This window comes from Nuphar pumila, chromosome 17 (genome assembly GCF_984573655.1).
Source record: "Nuphar pumila chromosome 17, dmNupPumi1.hap1.1, whole genome shotgun sequence".
Taxonomy (NCBI): Eukaryota; Viridiplantae; Streptophyta; class Magnoliopsida; order Nymphaeales; family Nymphaeaceae; genus Nuphar; species Nuphar pumila.
The window spans coordinates 11,003,746-11,031,399 of NC_143265.1; the positions used below are offsets into that span (position 1 = coordinate 11,003,746).

General features: G+C 38.7%; 2 protein-coding genes across 2 annotated transcripts; both read left to right on the plus strand.

Moving 5' to 3' along the window:
- The first annotated feature begins 1,347 nt into the window (after nt 1-1,347).
- LOC149811622 (WRKY transcription factor SUSIBA2-like) lies at nt 1,348-7,594 on the plus strand. Its single transcript, XM_089993669.1, has 5 exons — nt 1,348-1,969; nt 2,555-2,737; nt 4,944-5,833; nt 5,945-6,103; nt 6,593-7,594. The coding sequence occupies exons 1-5, from the start codon at nt 1,439-1,441 to the stop codon at nt 7,302-7,304; spliced, it is 2,475 nt and encodes an 824-aa protein (XP_089849795.1). The 5' UTR covers nt 1,348-1,438; the 3' UTR covers nt 7,305-7,594.
- A 12,401-nt stretch (nt 7,595-19,995) lies between these two features.
- On the plus strand, nt 19,996-26,696 carry LOC149811623 (putative WD repeat-containing protein C2A9.03). Its single transcript, XM_089993670.1, has 9 exons — nt 19,996-20,543; nt 20,618-20,785; nt 20,914-21,000; nt 21,473-21,607; nt 21,743-21,853; nt 24,790-24,881; nt 24,982-25,087; nt 25,203-25,289; nt 26,033-26,696. The coding sequence occupies exons 1-9, from the start codon at nt 20,421-20,423 to the stop codon at nt 26,444-26,446; spliced, it is 1,323 nt and encodes a 440-aa protein (XP_089849796.1). The 5' UTR covers nt 19,996-20,420; the 3' UTR covers nt 26,447-26,696.
- The last annotated feature ends 958 nt before the right edge of the window (nt 26,697-27,654 follow it).

Here is a 27,654-nt window from a genome sequence, read left to right on the forward strand (position 1 = left end):
TGGAATTAAATTTAGTTGAGTATAACCAATCATGTAGCCAACTTATTTCCACTTTGGACATCAACTCAGACCAATCCCATGATGATCCATTTCAAGCATACCAACCATAAATATAATCAAAATTAAAATAGTAGAAACCTTATGAAAAAGAACAAAATAAATAAAATAGCTGAAATTGTAATCAATATTATGTCACTATAAGTATCATGCTAAAATCACAATATTTTTCATCTAAATGACAAACATGACTTTGTAATAATATCAGATATTTAGGCCTTTTAAGTGGTTGCCAAATCGCTTTTCGTTTTCTTTTGCTATATTTTCAAGATATCGCCCATACTTGTCATGGTTGGAGTCGTTGGGGGTGACAAAGGAAAGGCACCCATGTATCACAATGACAAAACGTTTTTCTCCAGTAAGTATCGGCAGCTAAATTCTCGAGATATTTTGAAAATTTTATTGTTTTTCTCATGTTTTGCACAAGAAGGACAAAAAAAAAAAGCTAATTTTTACAAAAATAATTTTCAGAAAACAAATAATTAATTAATCAAAAATTCAAAATTAATCTATAACCGATTTTTGCATTTCTATCAGCATATCTGATATCTCACTTTTTTTTTTTTTGAAAAAAGAAAAGAAAAGAAAACTGATATTTGTTACACTGCCAAGTGGAGGCCAGGAGTGTCCTCCCCTTCTTTCCTACACCGTTCTGTTCCAACAATCTCAACCTTCTTATCTTTTGGATTCTTTCATCTCTGCACCCATCGTGGCATGATTACCCAAACCACCAACCTAACACCTCCATCAAAAGCAGAGAGAGGTGTGATGTTAATGATGATGCATTGGCTGCCTGCCTGACCGCCACAACGCCCGGCAGACCCGACGTTCCCTCCGGATCTCTCTCTCTCAACCCACGCCCTGCTCTTTTGCAACAGACTCACCGTCTCACCTCCTATTTTTAGCTCTCTCTCTCTCTCTCTAGAACTTGACTCCCTTTCTCTTTTCTTCTTTTTCTTTTTGCTTTCACCTTCCATTGTTTCAGATGTTGATTTGCTCATTCAATTGATTTTTGGGTTTTACAGAGCACAGGCTCACATCTCTCTCTCTCTCTACTCTCTCTAGTAAAAAAAGACCGGTCAAACTAATAATCTGTCCCGTCAAACTCCCTTCTCTGACACCACGCCAAAAAAAAGATAAAGATCTCTCTCTCATAGTTCTCATCGTTCAAGGAGGCGAGAGAACAAGAAATTTCATTTATTGGAGTTCACAAATAGCCACCGACCCTCTCCCTCTCTCTCTCTCTCTCTCTCTCTCTGTCTCTCTGTGCGTGCATGTTGAAGAGAGAAATAGCGCATGCACATAAGACGAATTTGAACGTCGAAGAGGTGAAGGTGTGTGGAGGGGGGAACGAATTGACCGGCAATGGGGAGGTGAATCGATGATGTTGGTGTGTGGGGAATCGCCTTTTGAAATAATGGCCGGAGGAGAAGGAGGAGGAACCGCCGGGGGAGGAGAGCTCGGAGATTGGGGAAGAGGACCAACGTCACCGGCACCACCTTCTATCATCTCCACTGCTTCATCGTCCACTTCTCACAATCTCTTCTCCTCATTCGCCCCAGAGGAGATCGGGACGAGGCCCTTCTCGCCCCTGTTGAGCTCCACCGGCGAGAACACCGCAGGCGTCGTGGACGCTGTCGAAGAGGGGAGCGGTGTCGGCGAAGAAAAGCGCATCTTTGGTGGTGCTGGTAACGATGGTGGGGACGGATTCTCCGGTGGAAGGATTAGGGGGAGCATCGCGGAGAGGAGGGCGGCGAGGAGCGGATTCAACTATGCGAGGCTGAACACCGCGAGGTTCAGGACGGTGAGCCCCCTGTCGTCGCCGGCGGTTCGCTCTCCGTACCTCACAATCCCGCCGGGGCTTAGCCCGACCACATTGCTCGATTCCCCTGTCATGCTTCTCAATTCCCTGGTAATTCCCTCTCCAGAGCTCCCAATCTTCTCCTATTGTTGTTTTGAATGATAATCTTTTATGTGTGCCTTTGTTGGTGATGAGGGATGGCTTTCTCTTTTGTTCCAATTTTGTTGGTGTTCTTGCTCTTTTTCTTCTCATGGCGCAGATTTTTTTTTTTGGTTATGTATAGTTTGTTTCTGCTTATGGTGTGTTTGATTCTTTGGTTAGCCAATCAATTGGTTGCATCAGCATTCAAAAGACGTATGGCTCTTGAGATTCGTCTTCTTCTCAAACACACATTTTTCTTAAATAAGCTGTTCATTCTCATCTTCAAATGGGAAAAGGTTCTAAAAGTCTTGATAAAATGGTTGGTGTCTTAGGAAAAAGTGTTGTACATTGTGTGACCTACAGGTTTCTTAGCAGGTCATGCATGTTGCAATAATTGATGGAGGACACTCGTAACGTGTAGTGTGCATGACCGTTAAAAGAATGAATCCTTATGTTTTCCAACAATATTTTCACTTTTTCTTCATTGGTTTTATGAATCAAACATGCTATAAAATTTCTACCAGGCCATGCTTTACCGTTTATTGTATGTTGCAGGCACAACTATCTCCAACAACTGGAACCTTTCCTGGTCCGTCAATCGTGGATCAGAGTCCAATTTATGTTCTAGGTTCTGATGCAAGCAAAGATGAGCAAATTGAAGATATCAATGCTTCGTCATTCTCTTTCAAGCCCGAAATGTATGCTGGTGATACGTGCGCTTATGATCTTGGAAATCAGGTGTGTTGTTTTTCAAGTCATTTTGATGTGCATGAACAATAAGAGATTTGCCAATTTTTCCTTGTCAATTCTGGCTATGTGATTTGACAGATTGTGTATACTTCAAATCAGCATTGCTATAGGAGTTTTATGGTATTTCTGTTGAATATTATGCTCGTGCATTTAAAAGTTTAGAGCTATTTGCATTAGCACCATTACCCCGTCTCTTGCTGATTATGACTGGCACATGCAAGTGTGCTTGCTTCCGGTTACTGGCTTAATCGGTTCCATAATTGCTTGTTATTGTAGAACTTCCCAGTGATTTAGATAGTTCCACAATTCTGCTACTTAGTCTATCTGCCAGTGTATTCCGTGGCTTCTTACTTTCAAGTATACAAGTCAATGTGATACTTACTATTGGCTGGAAGATGGACATAATCTTTAATCTATGTCACATAGGTGCGGTTGCGGATGTGGGTGCAGGTGCGGGTATGGGTGCGGATGCGGCGAGGCGGCACTTTAAAAAAACTTGGGTGCGGGGAGTGTGTATATATATATATATATATATATATATATATATATATATATATATATATATATATATATATATATATATATATATATAACAGTTTTAAGTTAACACTATTTGTGTGCATTTATGTATATATATATATATATATATCATATAGATAAAAATGAACTTGATTAGGGTTAACTGAATCTACTTTTGGATAGAAATGGACCTCAGTGTGGTTGACTTCACCTAACATAAAGGAAGCTGTGTCCAAGTATCGCACCCGCCTGGGGTGCGGGTGCGGTGCCCTGTTAGAAGAGTCCGTGTGACATAGTCTTTAATTAATTGCTTGCAATTTAATTCATGAAAGATATACCCGGTGTGTGTTAACTCAGATTCAAGCTTTAGGATACTTTGGGCAACCAGGATTAATCATGTCAACTTATCAGTTGATTGATATCCCTTTGTATTCATGCAACTGCATAGCATTTGAGGGTTGTCCACTGATTGCTATATATGACAGCCTATGCAACTTTTCATGTTATAACTTTTTATGATAGGATTGTGTTGTAGCCAACTTATAATAGCACTTATGCCAAAGTTTCTTATGAGAGTTTATCAGTAGCCACATAGTTGCAATAAAATATCTTTCTGGTAGACAGATAAGTTGAGATGAAATCATTAGTTTGATTGAGATTAGTCCAAGATTTGGTGGAAACAGCAGATCATGTATGACTGTCATGTTGCCCTCCGGGTAGATTGGTTCTTTATCGTGCTCTTGAGAGGGCTCATGCCTCTGGGATAGATATAAGAGGATTTATCCATGGGCTTAGCATTTAGGTCTCATCTCCTTTAACCTATCTTGTTTATTAGATGTGATCCTTTTCAGTGCAAGTGAGATGAGGTTCTTCAAAATCTCTGTGGGAATTCAAACACAAATTAGCGAATCCTTTCTTTCTCTATGCCATAACTATTGATCTTAGGCACAGTTTTGGGGAGCTTCTAAATTTCCTGATTGACAAAGGCCAGATGAATTCTCCTTTAAATTTATAGCAAGTGCTATTTGTATGGCATGGAAGACATTTTTTTCTCAATCTTATTCATGTTATTGTATGGTGTGGAAGAAATTTCATGCTTCTCAAAATTATTTTTTAGCACTGATCTTCGAACATTATCTGATTATATTAATCAATACATTCACCTTTTCCTTTTCCAAATTAGTTTGCACTAATATTGAACTTTGGAGTGAACTGAACAAAATTTTGTCAATTGATTTTATACTTCCTGTAAATTCAAGATTTTCAGAGTATGGTGGTCATTTATAAGGTGGAAGTCTGTTTTGAGTTTTCGGGGGCATGAGGAGCAATAGGCTACAGGCAGTTTCCATTTCTTTGTCCCTTTAGATATGAGATGTATCGAGCTTGATCTTCTTTCGCAGTTATAATTTTTTAACTTGATATTTATTGTTCCCCATCTGTTTTAATGGGAGCTGATTTGAGGTAGTAATCATAATGCTGATTATAATTTGTATAGGTTTTCCAGCATTTTGTTTTCATTTGAATCATCTTCTGAAAATAGGGTCTACTATTATGTTATCTCATTGTCAAATGTTTTATAGCATATGAAGTTGTTAAAGCCACACTAGGAACCTATGTTCCAAACCCCAATTCGATAAATATTTTGCTCAAATTTTCTCTTATCTTTTGTCCTCAGATTTCTTCTACTTCCACTGAAATTGAGCAGCGTGTAGGGATGACAGATGTCCGATGCCAAAGTCAGCTGCAACCTCTTGTTGATGTTAATGATCATGCAGAACATGCAAGGAAGGAGTGTAGTAATGAAGCTCTAGCCAGTCTGGAAATCTCTACCAATGGCATCGAGATGGCTAATTCTGTTGATTTGCCAAGTCCACCTCTTAGTGTTGGTCCTGAGGAAACTTCTCTACCTGATGGACAGCTGCATGTGGAGGATTCCGGTTCCCAATTGCTTGTAGAAGGGGACCCGAAAGGACTATTTTCCCCTGCAGGAATGGGGAAGCCATCAGAAGATGGATATAATTGGCGGAAGTATGGACAGAAACAGGTGAAAGGGAGTGAATATCCTCGTAGCTATTACAAGTGTACTCATCCAAATTGTCAGGTGAAAAAAAAGGTTGAACGCTCCCATGATGGTCAGATTACAGAAATCATTTACAAGGGCACTCATAACCATCCAAAGCCTCAACCAGGTCGTCGCTCTGCAATCGGATCAGTCTTTGCACATAATGATATGTCAGAAAGGCCTGAAAGTACTGGTTCACTTGGTGAAGGGGGCTCAGTATGGAGAAGTGTTCAGCAGCATGGCCCCCTTAAGGAAAAATCTGCTACAGACTGGAGGGGTGATGGTCTTGAGAGGACATCTTCTACTTCTGGTGTTACTGATATTTCAGATCCATCTTCAACTGTTCAAGGAAAATACTTAAATCGCCTTGAGTCAGCTGACATCCCGGAGCTTTCATCTACAATAGCTAGTGATGATGAAGGTGAGGATGATGAAGATGATACACAAGGAAGCATTTCTCTTGGAGATGATGGTGATGATGATGAGCCTGAGTCAAAACGGAGGTACTTTTGTTTATGTACAATATTTGTGCACTGGTGATTGTAGTAGTGTACTTGGAATTGTTATACTATACTATGTGGTGTTCAAATTTTGTCCCATTTACTGCTATTCAGGAAAAAAGAGAATTCTGTTATTGAAGCAAACCTGTCATCCAGAGCTGTTCGTGAACCAAGAGTGGTTGTTCAAACAACCAGTGAGGTTGACATTTTAGATGATGGATATCGTTGGCGCAAGTATGGACAAAAAGTTGTGAAGGGAAATCCAAATCCGAGGTGTGTTGTGCTTGCTTGACAATCTTCATGTTTATGTTACTCCCTCTTTGCTCTTTAATGAGCATGTTAAGTTCCTTCACCTTAACGTCGAACAAGAAGATGATTAATATTTTCTTGTTCTTGTCTTTCTTCATCACATTCTTTTTCCTTTTTTTTTGTCATGCCAGGTTTAGAATCAATATAGGATGTTACAACTTGACATAAGGTAGTTTGTGAATGCATAGTTGGATACTTTGAAAATGAAGCTTATCCATCATAAAAGGAAGGTCCATGAGTTGAATTTATTTATCAAATCACCATTAATTTGAGGCTTGTACATTGTGATATTAATTTACTACTTAGTATGGTTAGTACTAAGAATTAAGATTTCAAAACAAGTTCCATTTCTGTAGGTCGATTTTTGATGCATTCATGGAAAAAAAAGAATAGAAAACCTTAAACTGAAAGAAATCCGCCTTCAATTTTGTCTCGGTATTTATATTGATGCAGGAGCTACTACAAGTGCACACATGCCGGATGCTCTGTTCGGAAGCATGTAGAGAGAGCATCCCATGATCTCAAGTCTGTGATAACCACATATGAGGGTAAACATAACCATGAGGTTCCCACTGCACGGAACAGTGGCCATGGAAACTCTGGGTCTGGAAACATAGGCCATTCTGGGATTTCTTCTCAGCCACCACTGGCACTGCCTACAGCTACTGGTATTGCTAAGCCTGAACCAAAGCTGGATGACTTTCCCCCTCAGTTTGAAGCTAATGACTACCTAAAAGCAGCAACTTATCTCAGGAGCCTCTCTGGCGATATTAAGTTCGGAGTTTCCCCTGGCTATGACATGAAACTGCCTCCCCTCCAACCCATGCCTTTTACTTCATTTGGAATGAATACTGGTCACCTCGAGACGCAACCACTTGTTTCTTTGACACAGATGGCATCAAACTTTCCAGGGCCAATTCCATTGAGCATGCAGAGGTCGGCAAACCTGATGCTTGCCTTCGGCTTGGGCTTCAATCCAGGCAAGGTAGTGGGTCCAATGCAGCCATACCTTGGGCATCAGCAGAGCAAGGAAGGCGATGCAAGGTTTCTTAGGCCAAAGGAAGAGCAGAAGGATGAGACATTATATGAGGGTAGACTGGACATCAACCATCTTCCAAATCCTCCATCTATGTACAATCAGATTACGGGAAAGTTTCCATTGTAGATATTCCTGTGCTGTTTGGCGATCATCTCTCAATGACTGGATGGAGTCTCCGGCAAACTGTTTCAAACCCTCACAGTTTCAACTTGTTTCTAGAGAGCTGCTGCCCATACATATGTTTAGTTGTTGTAAGCATTTCTTTGTTAATCTTATAAGAAAGCTTTCATTATTCCCTGTGGTATGTGGTGATGTATCTGGCCACTGTTTAATTTTATTCCATTTCATTTTCATTCATTATAATCAATATAACTCTTTGAGACTGTTCGTAGTGCTTATGAAGCTTCATGTTTGTTCCCCTGCTGCCTCTCAAGACTTTTGAATGTAACTCAGGAATTGGCTGTGAGACTTGTTGAGTCATAGGTTAAAGTGCATCACCTTTGCTTGTGAGGTCACTAAGTTGTGTTGGTCTGTCTGTACACGTTTGTTGCATAGTTAGAGCATGAGTTAACATGAAATTTTGGCTATTGGGGGTTCGGACAGGCCTTCAGTCACAGCCAGATCATGAATAAAGAGGCCACAAGTCACAGATCTGCTTAGTGGGATTTCTGCAAGAGACAATTTTGCAACAAATTAAAACTGTGTTTTCATGAATTTTTTGAGAAAATACAGCATACATAAGATTTAAGATATCAAAATGAATAGCTAAAACGATAAAGAACTTTTTAAATACAAAAATTAAAAGATGTTATTCTGTCAGGATTTCATCGGTTTCTGAAAATAAACCAATGGGGATAACGAATAGAGGGTACAAATGACTAGACTCGTTACAGATGTTATTGTAGTGTCTTATTTTCTTTTTCATTTCCTTGTGCTTTTTCTTGTGTGTGTTTTTATTGTGCTTTAAACTGGAAAAAAATACATCATGGCTCCAAAATTTGGATGCCTTGTATGCTTTTCAGCTCTGTGAAGCCCGGTCCAATGTTTCAACTCATTTATACATAAAAAGTAGAGGATCCGGTTTGATTTTAATGATAGGATCTTGACAGAAGTTTGAAACCTTCACACTCTCCAATGATGTCCTGCAGGGATCCTTTTCTTCTTTGTGGTTAGTGGTACTTTTGTTAGGAAGCCTAAGGTACAGTGCTTGGTGGGGTTCATACCAGAGATCCCCAGTTCGGACAGTGCCAACCCAACTAATCCAGCTATCACGTATGATCAGGCACTCCAAATGAGTCTTTTGTATTATGGCACTGGACGGGCTTCACCTTCTTGGTTAGGGGCTGCCCTTGTTTTGTCACCTCACATGAGACAACCACTGTTAAAGCTGGGTGTATTCTTTGATCGGTACGAGGGACCTCAAGGTATTTGCCAATCAAAGGCCTGCTAATGTGTGGTCGGTGATGATGGTTTTTTCCTTAATCTAGCATAAAAAGATTTATTTATTGTGCTCTATACTAGGGCTGGTAAACGAGCCGAACAAACCAAACAGAGGCTATTCAAGCTGCGCTCGTTTCTTGTGTCGAGCTAAGCTGAGCTTGAGCTCATGAAAAACCCAAGCTAAACGAGTGGAGCACGAGCTAGCTCATTTACAGAAAAATATACTTTTTTTTTAGTTGAAAATAATAGAATTTAGACCTTAAACCTACTATTGCCAAGCTCAAACTGGTTGGTTTACAAAATAAATTAGTGTTTCCAACTTTGAAGCAATAGGATTTGAACTCTAAACTTATTGCTTGGAAGCCAAACACTTTAACCATCTTATATGTAAAATATATTTATTATTAACTAACGAGCATATACGAGCTGAGCCAACCAGAAGTTGGTTGTTCATGCACGAGCTTGCTGAGCCTATTTCACGAGTCCAAACGATCTCTTTACAAGTCTACGAGCAGCTGATCTGTGTCCCAGCCCTACTATATATAGCCATTATTTAAGACATTCTTGTGTCCGGACCTGATACCATACCCGAAAACTGGGTCCAAGTCTGATACCACCTGGGTCCGAACCAAACCCAACATGTTGACACCCCTAACCACATGTCTTGAGTTAGATCGAGTCTTCTTTTCTTTGAAAGGAAACTTCCGAGTATTCTTAAATCCACTTTTTCATAGTTTTATAAGTTGGTGAAGCAAGCGTGACTATTGCTACATTTTCTCAACATACTTAAGGCTCAAACAAACAAGAAACATAGAGTGCAAGTTAATGAAAGTGAGTGGAAAAAATGAAAAAGAGAAAGTGGAAGAGATACTAACTTGGGTTGCTGGCGAGCCCTAGCCCTCGCTCGATGAATCGGCAGTGTCTCCCCACTCAACTGCGAGTTGTAAACCCGTTGGATTAATGATACTCTAACCGAGATTCCTATGTAGAAAGGGCATCCCTAATAGAAAAACTACTCTAAAAAAGTGAGAAAGCTGCAAACAAACTATCTTTATGGAGTTACTCTACTTTTCTAAGCTTGGTGGCTAACCGAGTGAAAAATCTAGCACAAGAAAGCTACGTAAGAAACTATTTACCTAGGAAAGCTACCTAACTTAGAGCAGAGTGAATAAAAAATTACTTTAGTGGAGCTGCTCATCGATTCCAAATGGACTTGCTAGCGCCAAATAGTCACACGGGCTCTAACTAAGATTGACACTAGTTGGTAAAACTGGTGCTACTTGGTTTGAGCTACACACTAGCGCCAATCTAGTTGCCTGGATTGGGATATGGATAGGTTGCATCAGAATGCAATTTAAACCCAGATTGGCGCCAAGTTGATAAGACTGGCTCCTAGGGATGGCAGTGAACCGGGGGACAACAGGGCTCCACCCCGCCTCGCCTCGTTTGGACTGGGGATGAAGGGCATGAAATGGGGATGGAGGCGGGGATGAAGGTTAAAATCTATCCCCGTGCGAGGATGGAGGTGGGGATGGACTTATGATTTTTCCCACCCCGCCCCATCCCTGTCCCAATCCCCACCTAGCCCTGCCCCCAATCCTTTAAGGGATGACTATAGACTAAGGGGAAACAGGGCCCCGCCCCAACTTGGCCCCGTTTGGACCAGGGATGGAGGCAGGGGTGGAGGTTAAAATCCATCCCCGTGCAAGGATGGAGGTGTGGATGAAGGTTTGGATTTTGAAACGGGTTGGGGTTGGAGACCTTGTCCCCCGCCCCCGCCCCAGTCCACTGCCATCCCTACTGACTCCTAATTTGTAACACTGACACCAATTCACTCAAGGTGGGTCAGATTTGATCGGATTGAATCCAAATCCAGTTGGTAAGACTGGCACCAATCTCATGGATATGGCCACTCAGGCCAGATTGGGTCCAGACCCGATCCAGATGAATCTAGATCCAGGTCGGGTCAAGTTTAATCCTTTTAAACCCAAACCAAATGAATTGGTGCCAATGAGTCACACTGGCACCAATCCAAATAAATCTGGATCAGGTAGGTTTGATCCATCTAGACCCTAATCCACATAGACTGGCATAAGTGAGAACCATTGATGTCAATCCAGTGGACATGAATTTGGATCTGGTTAAAACCCAATTGAGTCGAGACTCATTCTGACACACTCATAGTAAAATGCCAATAACTTGAGATTTATAAGTCCTTTTGACAAATGGTTTAGTATGCTTGAAAGTTAACATCATCTTCTACATTTGATTTTTTAGGCTTAAAACTAAATTCAACAATATAAAATGCTTTCAAAATATGCCTTACTTTTTGAATAAGTTATTTTGAAATCCAAAACTTTGTTTTGGTCATAACTTTTCACTTTAATGTCGGATTAAAGTGATTTTTAGCTAGTTGAAAAGCTAGAAGGGTTTACTTTTGGTTGAAAGAGGTTAAAAATGTTATTTCACTTGTCAAAATTCAATAAAACAAGATTTTATTCAAAAAATGCTCAAACATACTGAAAACTTTAAAAAAATATTCTTTGAAATGCATTTTATAAAATAAGACTTTTGAAAATGCCCTTTTAAAATGTTTTGTTGGAGTTTGCTTGGTGATGTTGGGAGAACATGAATTTTTTTCTTATCTGAAAGATACTTCACATCCTCGATGGATAACGAAGTACAAGAAGTTCACACCCTAAAACTCAATGAATATGAACTAACAAATCTTGTTTTTTGATAAGTCATGGCATGACTATGTGCCAGGAACCAATGATCCAAGTTGGTTTAGAAACCCCAAAAAACAACTTAAATTACTTTAGGAATATGAAAACTTAAGGTACTCAAAGAATAAGGAATATATTGGGATCATAAAAGCCTTGCTTGCAAGTAAGCAAGCCTAAGTTCAATAACTAGAGTGTGCATCCCCTTGCCATAATGTTGAAGCTAACATAAAACTATCCTCAATAGATAGTAGCAATACTCACAAAATTTTGCACCATAGACACTAAAATAGGATCATGGTCAATGTGGTACCTCTCAACCCATAATGGGACGTTTGAACCATAATGGTGGTTTCTTTTTGTTAACAAAAAAAAAAAAGAAAATTTGGTCATAAATAGGGATGGGATCGAGGGATGGGGGGGGGGGGGGGGGACATGCCTAGCCTCGTTTGGATCAGGAATGGAGGACATGAAACGAGGATGAAGGCAGGAATGGAGGTTAAAATCAAAATTTGAGAGGAGATCGAGGCAGGAATGGACTTACACTTTCTCCTACCCCCCTCCCACCCATCCCCATCTCCGCTTTGCCCCATCCGCCCTGTCCCCAATCCTTCCTCAGGGATGGCAATGGACCGAGGGGATCTCAAGGATGGAGGAAATTAAATGGAGATGGAGGTTAAAATCAAAACCCATGCAGGGATGGAAGGCAGTATTTTGAGAAGGAGCAGGTGTGGAGACCTTGTCCCCTGCCCCCGCCCCGTTCCACTGCCATCCCTAGTCATAAACTTATATGTTAGAAAAGCTACGTACATACATATGAATTATCTCTAGGTTATTATGCTTCTAATAATGTGAATATAATTCTAGCATGATCTTTGACGAGTGTACTTCAAAGCCTGTGGGGGCTGCACAACACGTTTCAAGGGTACCTTAAGCTTTATTTTGTTCACCAATGGAGTATTTTTCAAAAAGATCCTATCCTCTTACATATGACGTCAGGGGATCTATCTTAATCCGATCGGTCAAACTGATGCACCTAGACGGCTAGGATTGGTTCAGATCGAGGTAAGAATGTGGACTAATTCTAGCCATTGGATGGTTAAGATTGAATGTAGGATAAATTTGATCATGTCATGATGTGATCCATTTTTTATATTTTGGACCTAGATATGGTGGGCGTTATGGTTGTTCTTTCTTCCTTTTGCTTTCCTATTTTAATAAATTTACCTTCTTTGCAAAATAAAACAATATAATTCTTAAAACAACAATTATTCTTAGTTGGCCTATGAAAAAACAAGTTCATATCCAAAGTGAGCGCTTATAAAAAAGGTTTAAATCATGTTTAGTTGTAGGTTCTAATCTTAACAGAAACATGTCATTGAGGGCCTTTCTCACTAAACAGCATCTTCTGCATGATGAATCTTTTCAAGTCTAGAAGGATGCTTGATCAAGGAGAAAGGACTCAAAAGAAGGATCCCTATTAGATGACTAAAAAGAAGAAAGAAGGTGAGCCTTTAGGGACTAGCTGTTCCATAAAAGAGTGGTCTTTGGATAGTGAAAGCAGGACAATCTGATCAACCGGGGGCTCCGCTTGTCTGGCAGGAGCAGTTAGTGCACACCACCTTGTGTTAGGACGTTGCAAGTTCGAACCCCATGGTATAGTCGTATAATTGGTAGAGGTCTGCCTAACCTCAGCTTTCTCTGTCAAAAAAAAAACAGTCAAGCAGGCTAACCCCACTATCTTTATAAATGCAGAAAGCAAAATACACTTGTCCTACTTATGATTAAGGTTAAGCAGGAGCACTGGTTAAGCACTTGTTCAGGAAAAGTGCATTTGATATGCTCTAGATGCTATTCATCTAGAGCATGAATGACCCTAAAAAGACTAGTTAGGACCGATCTAAAAGCATTAGCAATCCATCCATGGTGACTGGATGTCAATGCATGTAGGGCTAGCTGGTAAACAAGGAGAACAAACTAATTGGAGGGTGTTCAAGCTGGGCTCCCTTTTTGTGGCAAGATGAGTCAAGCTCGAGTTCATGGCATGCTCAAGTTAAATGAGCAAAGTTTGGGCTTGCTCATATATATATATATATATATATATATATATATATATATATATATATATATATATATATATTAAAATAATAAAATTTGGCCTTTAAACCTAAAGAGTCAAGCTCAAACTAGCCCTTTCACAAAATAAATGTATTGTTTCAATGTTTTCACCAACAAGATTTTAATTCTAAACTTAATGATTTTCCAAGCTAAAACACTTCAACCATATACATAAACAAGCTTAAATGAGTTGAGCCAAGCCAAACGGCCATTGTTTGTATTAGGCTTGCCGAACCTATTTTACGAGTTTGAATGGGTTTTTTTGTGAGCTGAACACAAGCCTATTTACAAGCAGCTTGTCTTATTGTTTAGCCTTCATGTGTCATGGATTTACCATCAGGACTCCAGATCGATCTAATCCACCCCATTATGTTTTGGTGTTTGTGGCGTAAAACTCTATAAAAGAAAGTACTCTTTGTCCACCAAAAATAATTTCTTGTTGGTTTTATTCTTGTTGGTTTTAAACATTTAGGGTATGTGTGGTTGTGTTTATGAAAAGTAAAAATATTGTTCAAAAGAGATTCTTTTTCAACATCTCATGAGAAAGTGAATCTCTAAATCTTATTTTTAGGGTTTTATGCTAACTCATTTTTTATAATGTATAGTTTTGGAGTACTGTACCAAAAAAGTTGTTTTATGTTTGGATGTTTTTTTTTGTATTGTTCAAATGAGGTTCACTTTTTAAATCTCATGTGATTTCAAATCACATGTACCTTTAGTAAAAGAGGTATACTTTATCGTACACTTTAGAAAGTGAATCTCATTTTAACAGTACTAAAAAAAACAACCAAACATACAACTTTTTTTGGCATTTTCTCAAAAAAAAAAAAAACTTTTTTTGAAACAAAACCTCAAAAAACAAACCTCATAAAAATTGAGTTGCTAAGTAGCCTCAAAAGCGAGATTGACACACAAATGAAATTCACTTTTTAAATCTCACTTTTGGGGTTCCGTATCAACTTAATTTGTATGAGAATTGGTTTTGAAGTTTTGTGCCAAAAAATCTTATGTTTAATTGCTTTGAGGGTACTCTTCAAATGTTTAATTAGTTTTTTCATTGATGATCTCACAGCCATGAACTTAACTAGCAGAATTATAAACGATGACGATCCAAACATCTCGATTTCATAGCATCAAAGTTGGGCCATGCTCATGCTTCTAATGCCCCTAAGTTTTGCAATAATTCCCAATATTATATGATTGTGTTACCACAACCACACATTTTAGTGAATGATGCTTCTACGTTGTAACCACACATCTCCAAGCAAAAATGATAATGTAGTGTGCATTTTACGTGCAAAAAAGGATTAAATAAATCCCCAAATGGCTCATGGATCCACAACAATGTTATTCTACTTGGATCAATATTGGTTTGCTCCCCTGACAGATAAGGATTTGCTGGTCACATATAATGCCATCAAGTGTCTAAAAGAAAAACAAAGATACGTTATACTTTATTAGACATCACTAGTTCAACTGGTCGGGTTTGGTTCAGATTCAGTTGGAACCAAACTTCAAACCCGGGTTTAATCAGGTCTACGATAAGAAAAACCATACCCATACTCGATAAAAACTACATGAACCGCACTCAAATCATACCTTGTAAAATAATATTTTTTATCATTTTTATATTGAAAAATTGCGGGTCTTAATCAGAACTCAGGTCGAGCTTGAGTCTGGTATAGAATTTTACAAAACTCGAGCACGTATCGGTTAAACACAAACACGAACCAAGTCACTAGTTCAATCTAATCGGAACTTCGGGTTTGAACCCGGGTCTTAATAAGGTCTTCTTATTTGTCACCATAATCGGATCCTATAGGGTTTGATCTGGGTCAGGTCAAAAACCCGACCCGTTAACACCCCTAATCACTAGTAGTCAATGAGATCAGTTTTGTTGCTCTAAATAGCATTGCCATAAATGGATTCTTTTTTTGTTGGGACACATGAGAGAGAGAGTGTGTGTAAAGTGATACCCTAAGCCCAATAAATCACCTGACTTGATAATTGGAAGGCTATAGACCGTGCTAGACTCACTTGAGTGGGTTGGATTTTCAAGAATCTCACTTGGACCATATATTTTGAATCGAGTAATTTAAAAAAAAACTACCCAACCTATTGGCTACTTACATTAAATTAGTGCTGGTAAACCGGGTCCAATGAACCAAACACATGTTTGGGCTCAGCTTATTTACCATTAGATTGAACTCGTGACTTGGTTCGTGTTTGTGTTTAACCGATACGTGCTGGAGTTCGGCTTATCCCTGAATGAGATGAGCCTAACAGTAACTGACTCCTGTAAAAATATTTCAGATTATTTTTATATAAAATATATATTTTATATATTACACTTAATAGTTCATATTTATATATTTTTCATGCATCGTTTTTTTATATTATATATATATATATATATATATATATATATATAGAGAGAGAGAGAGAGAGAGAGAGAGAGAGAGAGAGAGAGAGAGAGAGAGAGAGAGAGAGATGAAAGTGGGTCCGTGCTAAACCCATTTGGTGCTAAACAAATCAACAATGAGTGCATTGCGTCACTTTTTTAACTAAACAAAGGTCAAGCTATGTCACAAGGACACGCCATTTTGGTGGTGTGTCCCCCATGACACTACCGGATATGTATGAGCACGTGAACACGGACACTGATATGCATGGCCAATATTTTAATAGGTTTAATTATTATTTCAATAAAAAATCATTTTTAATATTAAAATATCAAAATACTTTTTATATATTAAATATTAAAAATTCCCGTGTCCTTTGTGTCCTGTTTTTCAAAAAATAAAAATTGAACTTGCCAGTCGAACCTGCATACGCGTCCTCGTGTCTTTGTGACATATAGGTCAAGTGGTCAGCTGAGTTAACTGAAACATTAGGTGGCTTTTTGTGAATAACTGATAAGTTTGGTGTTTTTTCGTAACGCATTTGTCTCGTTGCCATCTTATTGGGAATTTGCGTTATGGCTACACATGAGAAGGGCTATGCCACAGCTACTCCAATTCAGTCACGTGTCGTGTCTTCGTATATACTATTTTTAATTGTAAATTACAAAAGAAAATGTCCTTTTGGCGTGTCCATGTGACATATTGGGAGCGCGTTCAGCTTTCGAAGGTTGCACAAGCATACCTCAAAATACGGTGTCTATTAATAAAATTGTTCCAGTTCGCGACCTTCTTCACATTTGTATAAAAACTAAGGTTGTCAACGGATCGGGTTTGGTTCGGACCCAGGTGAAACTAGATTTGGATCAGATTTTTGGGTATGTTATCGGATTCAGACTTAGGTTTAATCGGGTTCAATATCAAAAAAATTACCCAGACCCGATAAGAACTACATTAACCAAACCCGATAAAACCATATTTTTTTATCATTTTTACATTGAAAATTTGCAGGTCTTAATCGAAACTCGGGTCATGTCTGGGTCTGGTATAAAATTTCACAAACTATACCCGAATCCATGTATTAATAGAAACTCGGGTCAAGTTGGAGAATCATTTTTGCAAGTTGTACCGATTCAATTTGCAAGTTGGAGAATCTTTTTTATGCAAAATCATGATTCTTCGAGTCATGAAACGAAACTTGGGTACTTTATGGCTTGTTGAGTTTTAATGCTCTTAAAGAGTAACTTACATATTGAAAAACATGATCCAAAATCATGTTTTCCAATAAAGAAATTATATAAATGATGACATGAATAAGGTTAGATGAAAAAGTGGAAAATAATGTTTTCTATAAAATTGCAGTACAGACAACTATAGCAAATTTATATCCTCAGTAAATAAATAAATAAATAAATATATATATATATATATATATATATATATATATATATATATAAAGAGAGAGAGAGAGAGAGAGAGAGAGAGAGAGAGAGAGAGGTTGAAGGTTTCAATTTATGTTTTCAGCAAATGTCAAAGGGTTGGACCTGGTTTTGACCCAGGTGGGTCCAAAATTGTATCTGATTTTGAGTTGCTGGTACTGGGTCTAAATTCGGGTCCAATCAGATCTATCATAAAAGAGACCCGGTTCATACCCAATAAAATAATTTCTTTTCTTTTTTAATTGAAAAATTCCGGATCTTAAGCAGAATTTGGGTCCGATCTGAGCCTGATATGAAATTTCACAAACCATGCCCGGCTTCACATACTAATCTAATACTTTTGGTCCAACTCGAATTTTAGTCGGACCTCTTTCTTTTATCACCGATCCTATAGGGTTTGGTATAAGTTGGTGTGGATCAAACCCAACCCATTCACAAAGGCCAAAGTTGGGGCTGGACAGGCTAAGGTACGAGAGAGGATGACATCGGAGGACCGTCAGAGCTGCCTTGAATGTCGTTCATCTTATAAATGAACGACACCGATCAAAACAGTGAACTAGCTCATTGTGAGCCGTTCATTTAAACTAGGGTGTCAACCGGTTGGGTTTGGTACGGACCCAAGTGAAACCAAATCTCACTTCGATTTTTGGGTATGGACTCGGATCTAATTGAACTCACCATAAAAAAAACATACTCAAACCCGATAAAAACTACATGAACCAGACCTGAAACATACCCGGTAAAATAATATTTGTTATCATTTTTACATTGAAAAATCAGAACTCGGGTTGGGCCTGGGTCTGGTATAAAATTTCATAAATTATACCCGGATTCATATATTAATCAGACTTTGGGGTCTGAACCCGGGTTTTAATCGGGTCTTCTTATTTATCACCATACCCGGACCCTATAGGATTTGGTACAGGTAACGTCCGGGTAAACATGAGCCGTTGACACCCTTAATTTAAACTATTCCAATGCCTTCATTTGAAACCATACCCAGACCTATAAGATTTGGTACAGGTAAGGTCGGGTAAGGTATCAAGCGATGCCACAACTAGGAGTGTCAACGGGTCGGGTTTGGTTTAGACTCAGGTAGAACCGGACCTAACCTTGATTTTTGGGTATAGTATTGAGTTTAGATCTGGATTTAATTAGACTCGTCATAAGAGAAACCATACCCAGACCTGATAAGAACTACATGAACCAAAACCGGCCCATACTCAGTAAAATAATTATTTTATTATTATTTTTACATTAAAAAATTATATGTCTTAATCAAAACTCAGGTCGGGCCTGCGTCTGGTATAAAATTTCACGAACTATACCCGTATCCATGTATTAATCGGACCTTCAGGTCTGAACCCGATTTATTATCGTACCTGCACTTTATAGGATTTGGTACGGGTCGGGTCTCGTTGACACTCGCCCGCCACCTGGCTCTTAATGTAGTGGACCCCAGCATTTCTTTGACGTGCTTGTGAAACATGCCTGGTCCCACAGTTCTCATTCGCTGACGTGGTGATAGACTCTGATCGTACCTTTCGGTATCTCTATCCCTGACGTTAGTGACGCATGATGAGATACGTTTGATTTAAATGACAAATATGCCCTTTTTTTCCCATAGTGATACAACTTTAGCCTCACCCCTCAACTTCAGGTTGTTGGCTCTATGGCTCGCAAAAGTGGGTTGGGTTCGTGTTAGTCACGACATATTTGGCTCAATTGCGAATGATGGGGTCTCTGACTGAGTCGATCCATTCACTGTACTAATTTCGCAATACCTTGTCATTTGAATAGCACCAACTAAGTGTGTAACCAGGTCGGGATGGATAAGACCCCATTCTGAATTGGGTCTAAAAGTAAGACCTAAACTTGACCCAATCTAATAATTCAAGTTCAGGTACAGCTAGAGATTGTGAATTCATATGGGTTAATGGTTCAGGTATACATTGGGTCTAGTATGATCAGGTCGGGTCTTTAGTAGACCCGTTTTGATTCGGGTCAAATTCAGGTTTGGGTATGACTGAAAAAAATTGACCCATATAAATTAATGAGTTTGGGTTTTAACTTGGGTCTTGATATGATTGGTGTTCTAAACTTAATGCAATGCATATTAATTCTAAGTTTATCAACATTTTTAAATGTTTGGGACATTGGTTGGGGTTGGGTATACCCGACTCAGTTACATCACTAGCACCAACATTGCACAGTTGGCTTGATAGGCTTGTCAATGGGCACTAACTCTACTCAAGCCCATGTCTCCCTTCAGCTCATTTTTGAACAATCCAATGCAATTTGATATGTCACAATTGGAGCTCGAACCCAAATAAGAAGGCTTCGCCCTTAAATCCTCTCAACCAAGTGGGTCCAATTGGCCTCATTTCGAACCTGACTCGGACCGAGTAATTTCAAGCACCTGAGTCAAGCCCGGTGAAAACACCAGATTGGTGGAAGTAATTCTGTCATTGACCAAATTGTGAGATCTATTTTGGTAATCCTGCAAGTCGGTCTATCTCTCTCCATTTTGTTTTTTCGTTATTTAATGGCCAATTTTTTTGTTATTTATAACGGATTTAAATTCCGATGTCGTCTTCACATTTTATTTTTATAATAAATAAGAGAAAAAGATAACCGTCGCTTTCTTTCCCTCTCTCTCTCTCTCTCCATTTCATCACAGGAGGAGAGGAAAGAAGGCAGGAGAAGGGAGAATTAGGGAAAATAAAGAAAATGGAATTTCTTCCTTTTTTGTCTAATTCCTGTTTGGGTTGACTGTCGGTGCGATTTCTCACTTTTTCTTCAGATTCCTCTCTTTTTTTGCATTCGATTGGAGTCGGATTTTTGGAATTATGCTTTCAGTTTTTTTGTGGTTTAAATTCCAGGAATTTGATCTCGTTTACTAGGGCTTGATCTCGATTATGGTTTCGGGAAAATCATTGGGTTTTCTAGGGTTTTGGTTGCGATTTGGGTGGGGTGAATTATTGGGATTGTGAAAGGTTTTTGGAGAAGGGTAATGGGGTTTTCAGGCAGTGGAGGGAAACTATGGGTTTCTGTAGTTTCCGCTTCGGGTTTCTAGGGTTTTGATTTGGGGGTTGATATAGAGTTCCTGCACGGTTGTTGTTGATGTCGTTCTATCGGGAGGAGTTGGACTACATGGCGGACGATAACGAGAGGGACGAGTTCATGGACGACGAGTTCCGCGGGAGGGACGCGAGGGAGGTGGAGAACGAGGACGAGTATGACGTGGTATACTCTCTCTCTCTCTCTCTCCGGCTTCAGTTCGTTCTAATTTGTGGAAAAAAAAATCGAGCCTTGAGTAGCTCATTAGAGTGACGGATACGTCTGCGTCTCAAGCGAGGAAGGGGAAGGATATCCAAGGAATTCCGTGGGAGAGGTTGAACATATCGAGGGAGGGTTATAGACGGACCAGACTTGAACAATACAGGAACTATGAGAACGTCCCGGCATCTGGCAATGTCATGGAGAAGGTTGGTCTTTTTCTTCCTTTTTTAATGTTCTATTCTTCATATTCTTCTTGAGTGCATTATTTGATGGGGCTGTTGGTTGAATGAAATTGTTGTAATCCGTTTTGGTGGGTTGGTTTTTATTGCTGTAGGAATACAAGCAAATAGAGAAAGGTGGGAACTATTATGATTTTAGGCACAATGCGAGATCGGTGAAGTCCACAATTCTTCATTTTCAGGTTAATCTTCATGTTTATGAATTGCCATTTTTTTGGCATGATTTTGGATTTCTATGGAAGATGAGGCTAGAATTGTTTTTGAATGGCATCTTTTCTTTTTTCGCATTTTAATAATCAAACTCCTGGAAAGAGTATCTAGTGTTGATTGATTGCATGAAAGTTTTTGGGACAAACGATTCCTTGAATGGCCTCTTCATATTAGTTTCCTCCTGTTAGCTTTTTCAGTCAGTGCTGTTGCTGCTTTTTATTCATGAGCAGTCGCCTACTGTTATTTCTGTGCATCTATTGTCAAACAGTAGCATTGGCATAGACCTATTGTTCATTTTGTTCTACTTGTTCTAACTTTGTGTCCGATCCAGTTGATGTGAATTTGTGTCGAATATTTTGATATTCTTATGGAGTGTTAAATGAATTTTATAGGATATATTGACATGACTTTGCTGATTGTGTTTTTTCATTTTAATGCTACTAGTTGAGGAACTTGGTTTGGGCAACCTCAAAACATGATGTTTATCTTATGTCAAACTACTCGGTGATTCACTGGTCAGCATTAGCTTGCAACTCGTCAGAAGTACTCAATGTTTCAGGCCGTGTTGTGCCTAGTGAGGTTATTCTTCTGTCATTTTATCGTCTTTGTTTTAACAATTGAGCTCAGTTGGTCTGTGTTTAAATGGTGCCGTTGTACTATGTTTACTTGTTTTCTTCTCAAGCTAAAGTTGTTTGTGTTTATTTGTTAATTTAGAAATACCCTGGCAGTCTATTAGAAGGGTTTTCTCAGCCACAGATCAGCACACTTGCCGTTAAGGATGACTTGCTGGTTACTGGGGGGTTTCAGGGAGAACTTATTTGCAAGGTATGCCTGTTTATGACCATCCGTCTCATGTTTGGCAGTTGATTTATTAATGCATACAAAATTGTGTAGCAGATGTACAGTAGGGCTAAATATTGGTTGATGTTAGTTGTGGCTTTTGTTCTGAACTAGCATTGATATGGTAGAGTTTATGTTTTCTGAAACAAAGTAGCATTCACAAAGTAATGAAGAGGGAAACTTCATGGAGACATTGGAAAAAAATAAAATGTTAATGAATTGAAAAAATAATAGCTATGAGTCATTATTGAGAAGCAAATTTAACTTTAAGAAGCCCTTTAAAAAATAAAAATCTGCCTGCTTATGTCATATAGTGTCTTCATTGCATCATATCCTTTCTCTCTTCAAATTTAGTGTTGGAACTTTGATCCTTGAATTTCCCGTTTAAATGTCTGTGATTCACGTGTCCTATGTGCACATGCATATGCCCACTGTTGCTACTTTCTTGTACTTAGTCTTGATTTTTTTCCTATCTTATATTGTTATAAAGGAAGTACTTTATAAAGTCAGGAGTCAGCTCATTTTGTGCAAATTGGGAACCAAGGACTGGCAGAGTCTGTCTTGCCAGTTAATATTGAATGATTTACCACCCCCTAATGCACATGCAATGCAGGCACATGCACATGGAGAAGAAAAAGAACAAAGAGTTTTAGAAATAGAAAGAAGCCACAGAGAGTGATTATTTTCCTTTTCAGATGCTTTGTGTTTGTTTTGAGCTCCTGAGGGTTTTTCGTAGGCAGTAATGGGCAAGCTAGGACATTGGTTTGGATGTTCAGGCCTTTCTGGTTATCTTAGTTGAATTGGGAAATAAAAAGGGGGCAAATTTTAGTAGTGTTTCTTTGTCTGAGTACAACTTTACTTTGATTTTTCTGGCAGTGTTTGGGTTCAAAAAGGCTTTGCTCAGATTTATAATGCTTTTACTCTGGTACTTTTCTCTAACACAAGGTACCAGCCCATGCAATTGTTATTGTTCTTTCAAGGAAGTATCACAACATTTTTTTAGTTTAAAGTTTAATGTGCAATGTCGTTACTATTTGGGGATCTGTTTGTGATATCTTTACCTATGTCACAAATACTGGCAATGTTTTGAACTTTTCACAATTTTATTGTATATGTCAGTTGTTATCCTGCCACTATGTCAGTACTTCCACTTGTTTCCTTAATCCAATACTAGTAAAAGGATCTTTTAATGAGAATTGAGGTGGGATATGCTAGCAGTGATTTATGTCATAATATTCAGTGCTGTTTTTGGATGTTGGGAGGGAGAGGGAGAGGATTATATTTTTATGCTTGCACGTATTAAAATCTCATAACTGAATTACCATGAAATATGGAGAATTGTTTTCCTTTCCTTTTTACTGATGCTTTTTTTATGGGAAATACTGGGAAAGCCTACATTTTTTAAAATCTCCGAGGCTGATGCATCTTGGGTTCAATTTTCTCCGTATGACTTGCATACCAGGTGTAGAAGAGATTTTTATTAGAGCTCTTTATGGTAATTTTATTTCTGGTACAGGAATGCCAACTGCCCAGGACTCAATGTGTTCAATGATACTTTTTTTTAACCATTGAAAAGTAACAAAGGGTGCAATTTCCCAATCTAAAAATTCTCCTTCTTCTCTCCACTTTATTCTCTTTCATCTAACATCGGAATTCTGCAACTTGCTTCATGTATCTCTTCTAGTCTGCATTCGCGAAGTTGAAGGTTTATTTGGAGGACTTATTGGAAGCATCAGGAAAAGCCTTGATTCTCAAAAGGATGCATGTGCTTCTCTTGGTGGATAGAACAAATTAGCTTAATTTTGTACACTCTTGTAGGACTTTCTATGATGAGCATGATTGGTTAGTAGGATTATCTGAAATTTAGAGTAGTCTTGGCTCTCAGCCATTTGATGGAGATTGGTTTGTAGTATACACAAGTTTTGTGGTGAAGAGAATCAATCATTATGGTAGCCTGCACTGTTAACAGGCTGTAGCTTTGGCCAGAAGATGATTATTACATTTGTAGATGTATGTTGTTGTTTCTCAAGTCGTACCTCATAATTTAGTTCTTTGTTGTGTAATGATCTTTGTTATAGTCATCAGTTTATGTGAAGGGAGATCTAGAGAGAGATCAATGTTAGATTGCCATATTTTATTAGAGCTTCAAGCTGGTAGTTCTTCCTCTTGCATATGAAGCTATACTGTTATAGTTCAGATTTGTTGTGTAAGATGGGTGAACTCAACGAGTATCTTATTTTTGTTGCAAGTTTGCAACCTGGTTTCAGACCAAATGAATGGCTAGGAAGTTATTGGCAAAAAACCTTCTGATTTTCTTAGGTGATACATAGGAAGGTGCAGTTAATTGGCTTTGTGTAAAGTCTTGCTGGTTGCTCTTTCCCTTTTCTACTCCATGAAGTTGATCACTATGCCAACCCCATGTAGTTGGGTAAGGCTTGTTGATGATGATGGAGTTGCCAGCTATCTCTTTGTGTGATGTGTTTTCTGGAAAGTGGGACTGCAACACCCAGCTGTGTAAATCTTGGTGCAGTTATTGATGATGTCCTTTGTCTTCAGTAATACGAAGAATTTTTTTTCAAGGATATAATTATCTACCGCTCCCTCACATTAATTGTTAGTTGGATGTTTCCAGTAGAGGTGAAAGAAGGGTTACCTTTGACCTTCCTAAATTGTATTATCAAGGAATATGTAAAATGGTTAGTAAATAGGAATAAATGGCTTTGGTCCATAAATCTGTAAGTATGCAGTGTTGCTTCTCACCTGGAGCAGTAATGCTAGTGATCATCGTTGATCATAATTGAACATCCATATAATTTGCACTTGACATTCAGAAGATGATATTATGGTTTGTTTTTCTTCAATGATGTTTGTATATCCTTGCTTACATGCTCCTTCTAACTTCTTGTTCTTTTGCAATTCAGCATCTAGATCGTGATGGAGTTAGCTTTTGTAGGCGGACAACATTTGACGATAATGCGATTACAAATGCTATTGAGATATATGACAATTTGAGGTAATTTTGTGCTAGATTTTGATTGGTTGAAGGAACTATATTCCGGCCATAATATGGTAGATAAACTTTTCTTGTGTTTTCTTTTTCCTTGTTTTCTCAGTGGGAACATACACTTTATGGCTTCAAATAATGATTGTGGAGTACGAGAATTTGAAACAGAGAGGTTTCAGCTTTTGAAGCACTTCACCTTCCCTTGGGCAGTGAATGTAATATTTTTTGTACAAATCCTATCCATTTTTTAAGAGTTTTCTACCTTGTTATGTTTGGTTTATTGCCCGGCATTTCTTGTTATCTGCTGATCATATTTGATCTATTTTACAGCATGCATCCATTAGTCCAGACCGTAAACTTCTTTTAGTTGTTGGAGATGACCCAGATGGATTACTTGTGGATTCACAGACTGGAAAGGTATTTGTGCAGCCTTATAGTAAATTAGGGAATTCTTCACATAAGCTTATTCTTTCGTCTATACTTTGCAGAAGATGTATATTTACTTTTGACGTTTGCTTAAAAAGAACTGCTGCTGATTTTGCTAAGAAAAACTTGCACATTTAATATTTTCTGGAAATACTCTCTTCAAAAGCAACTTCTTTTGGGTTTCTCTCTTTAATTAGGGATGTTAATTGGTTGGAGGCTCCAGTCCAACATTAGGCCTAGATTTCACTCATCTAGTTGCTTGAAGGAGGATCCAACTCCTCTACTCGGGGCTGGAAGCAGAATAGGGTGTTCTGTACTTGTTTTCAGGTCCAAGTTAAGATTCAACCTGCATTCATATAATACACACATATTTTCCAAGGAATAGTGCATGCTGGATTTAGTTGGATGGGTTACACTTGGTTGGAATCTTTTCCTCACTCGCTTAAAGGAATGAAATTAGGTTTAAACTTTAAAAGATAAAAAATGGTATCGATTTAGGTGTATATCATTTTATGTACGTGTGAAACGAGAGAGAGAGAGAGAGAGAGAGAGAGAGAGAGAGAGAGAGAGAGAGAGAGAGTTCACCTGATTTTCATACATGTATCCCATTTGTGCACAGATACCAAAAGATCGAGCTGTTCTATATAAATACCAACAGGATTGACATTTTAATTTTGTTGCCAATGGAGATGGAAGAGCTTACTGTAACTTAGCTAATCGGTTTGATCTTGCAGACTGTGTCATCGTTTGTGGGTCATTTGGACTTCTCATTTGCATCTGCTTGGCACCCCAACGGCTGTACCTTTGCTACAGGGAACCAGGACAAGACATGCCGGGTGTGGGATATTAGGAATTTGTCTACCTCTGTTGCAGTCCTGAGGAGCAATTTGGGTGCGGTGCGATCTATTCATTATTCCTCGGATGGGCAGTTCATGGCAGTGGCTGAGCCTGCTGATTTTGTTCATATATATGATACTAAGCTGGACTGCAAGAAGCGGCAGGAAATCGATTTCTTTGGCGAAATTTCTGGGATATCCTTCAGTCCGGATACCGAATCACTTTTCATCGGAGTGTGGGATCAGATCTATGCGAGCCTGCTTCAGTACACTAGAAAGCACACTTACAGTTATCTTGATTCGTTTGTCTGATGTGCTTGTTGATAGTGAGGCAGACAGTGAGGGTGATAATGATGGTTGGAACCACACCTGAAACTGCACTCTTCATTCTCAAAATAATAAGACTGTTTGCGTCTGTCAGCCAGTGTTAAATGTACAAGGATAGTGTACAGCCAAAGGTCTCCCACTGTAAGTTGGATTATCTTTTGAGGGGGTCTTACTATTGTAGTGTGGACTATTGAAAAAGTGTACTTTTTTGCAAAATAAGCTTCATAATATTTTGTCAGTTTCAATAGTATGATACAACTCTTTCCTATTCCCAAATGGGAACGTTGCAGGCTCCCTTGGTAGACTTAAACTTGGTTTCCAAAAATTTGAGTCCTTGATTAGGTAAGACTTTAGTTTCCTGGATCAACTAATCTTGATCCTTCGTTTGAGCTTGCCCTGCATGACACTCCAGGTTGCACCTTGGATGAGCTGGACACTATCCGATTGGACCCATTATCATGGTGTGACCCTGTCTAATCTCCAACAGGCCCCCCTTGAGTTCAGTGGGGGTTCAACCACATATAACTTGCTACACAAAATTTCATGACGTTGAGAAGAGGCTTAGTCAATGCATCAGCAACCTTATCTTTCCTAGCTGTGTAATTAAACACCAGTTGACTTTTTGCAATTTTATCCCTTTCAAAATGAATATCAATTGCAATATGTTTGCTTCGATTGTAGTACATTGGACGAGCAGCAAGATGTGACGCTCTAAGATTCACACCATAAAATAAAATAAGTGTTTTGTGTACCTCAATTTTCAGCTCTTGCAAGAGATTAGAGCCGTATAATTTCACAGTGTTGGCAAGGGCTCTATACTCATTCAGCATCGAGAAATCGTGGCTTGTTTCTTTGAACTCAGGATATAAGGTTGGGTCCTAGAAAAATTGCATATTTAGGTTTACAACTATTGAAGCATGAGCTTATGTATGAGCTTGTATTATGATTAGTTAATTTAAAATTTGATGATCAAACAAAGGATTTATTCTAGTGAAAAAAAGTAAGCTCATTTATTGTACGAAGACTTCAATTAAGGGCCAAAACTAAAAAAATGAAGTTAGACCGACATTGCCAAAGAATTAAATTGTTGCTAAATAATGCAAGTTGCACACACTCATTTTTAACTCCGCCTGTTTTAGTTATACACTGTCGGTCCCAAGCCCAGATAAAGGAGGAGGGTTGCGATAGGCCAG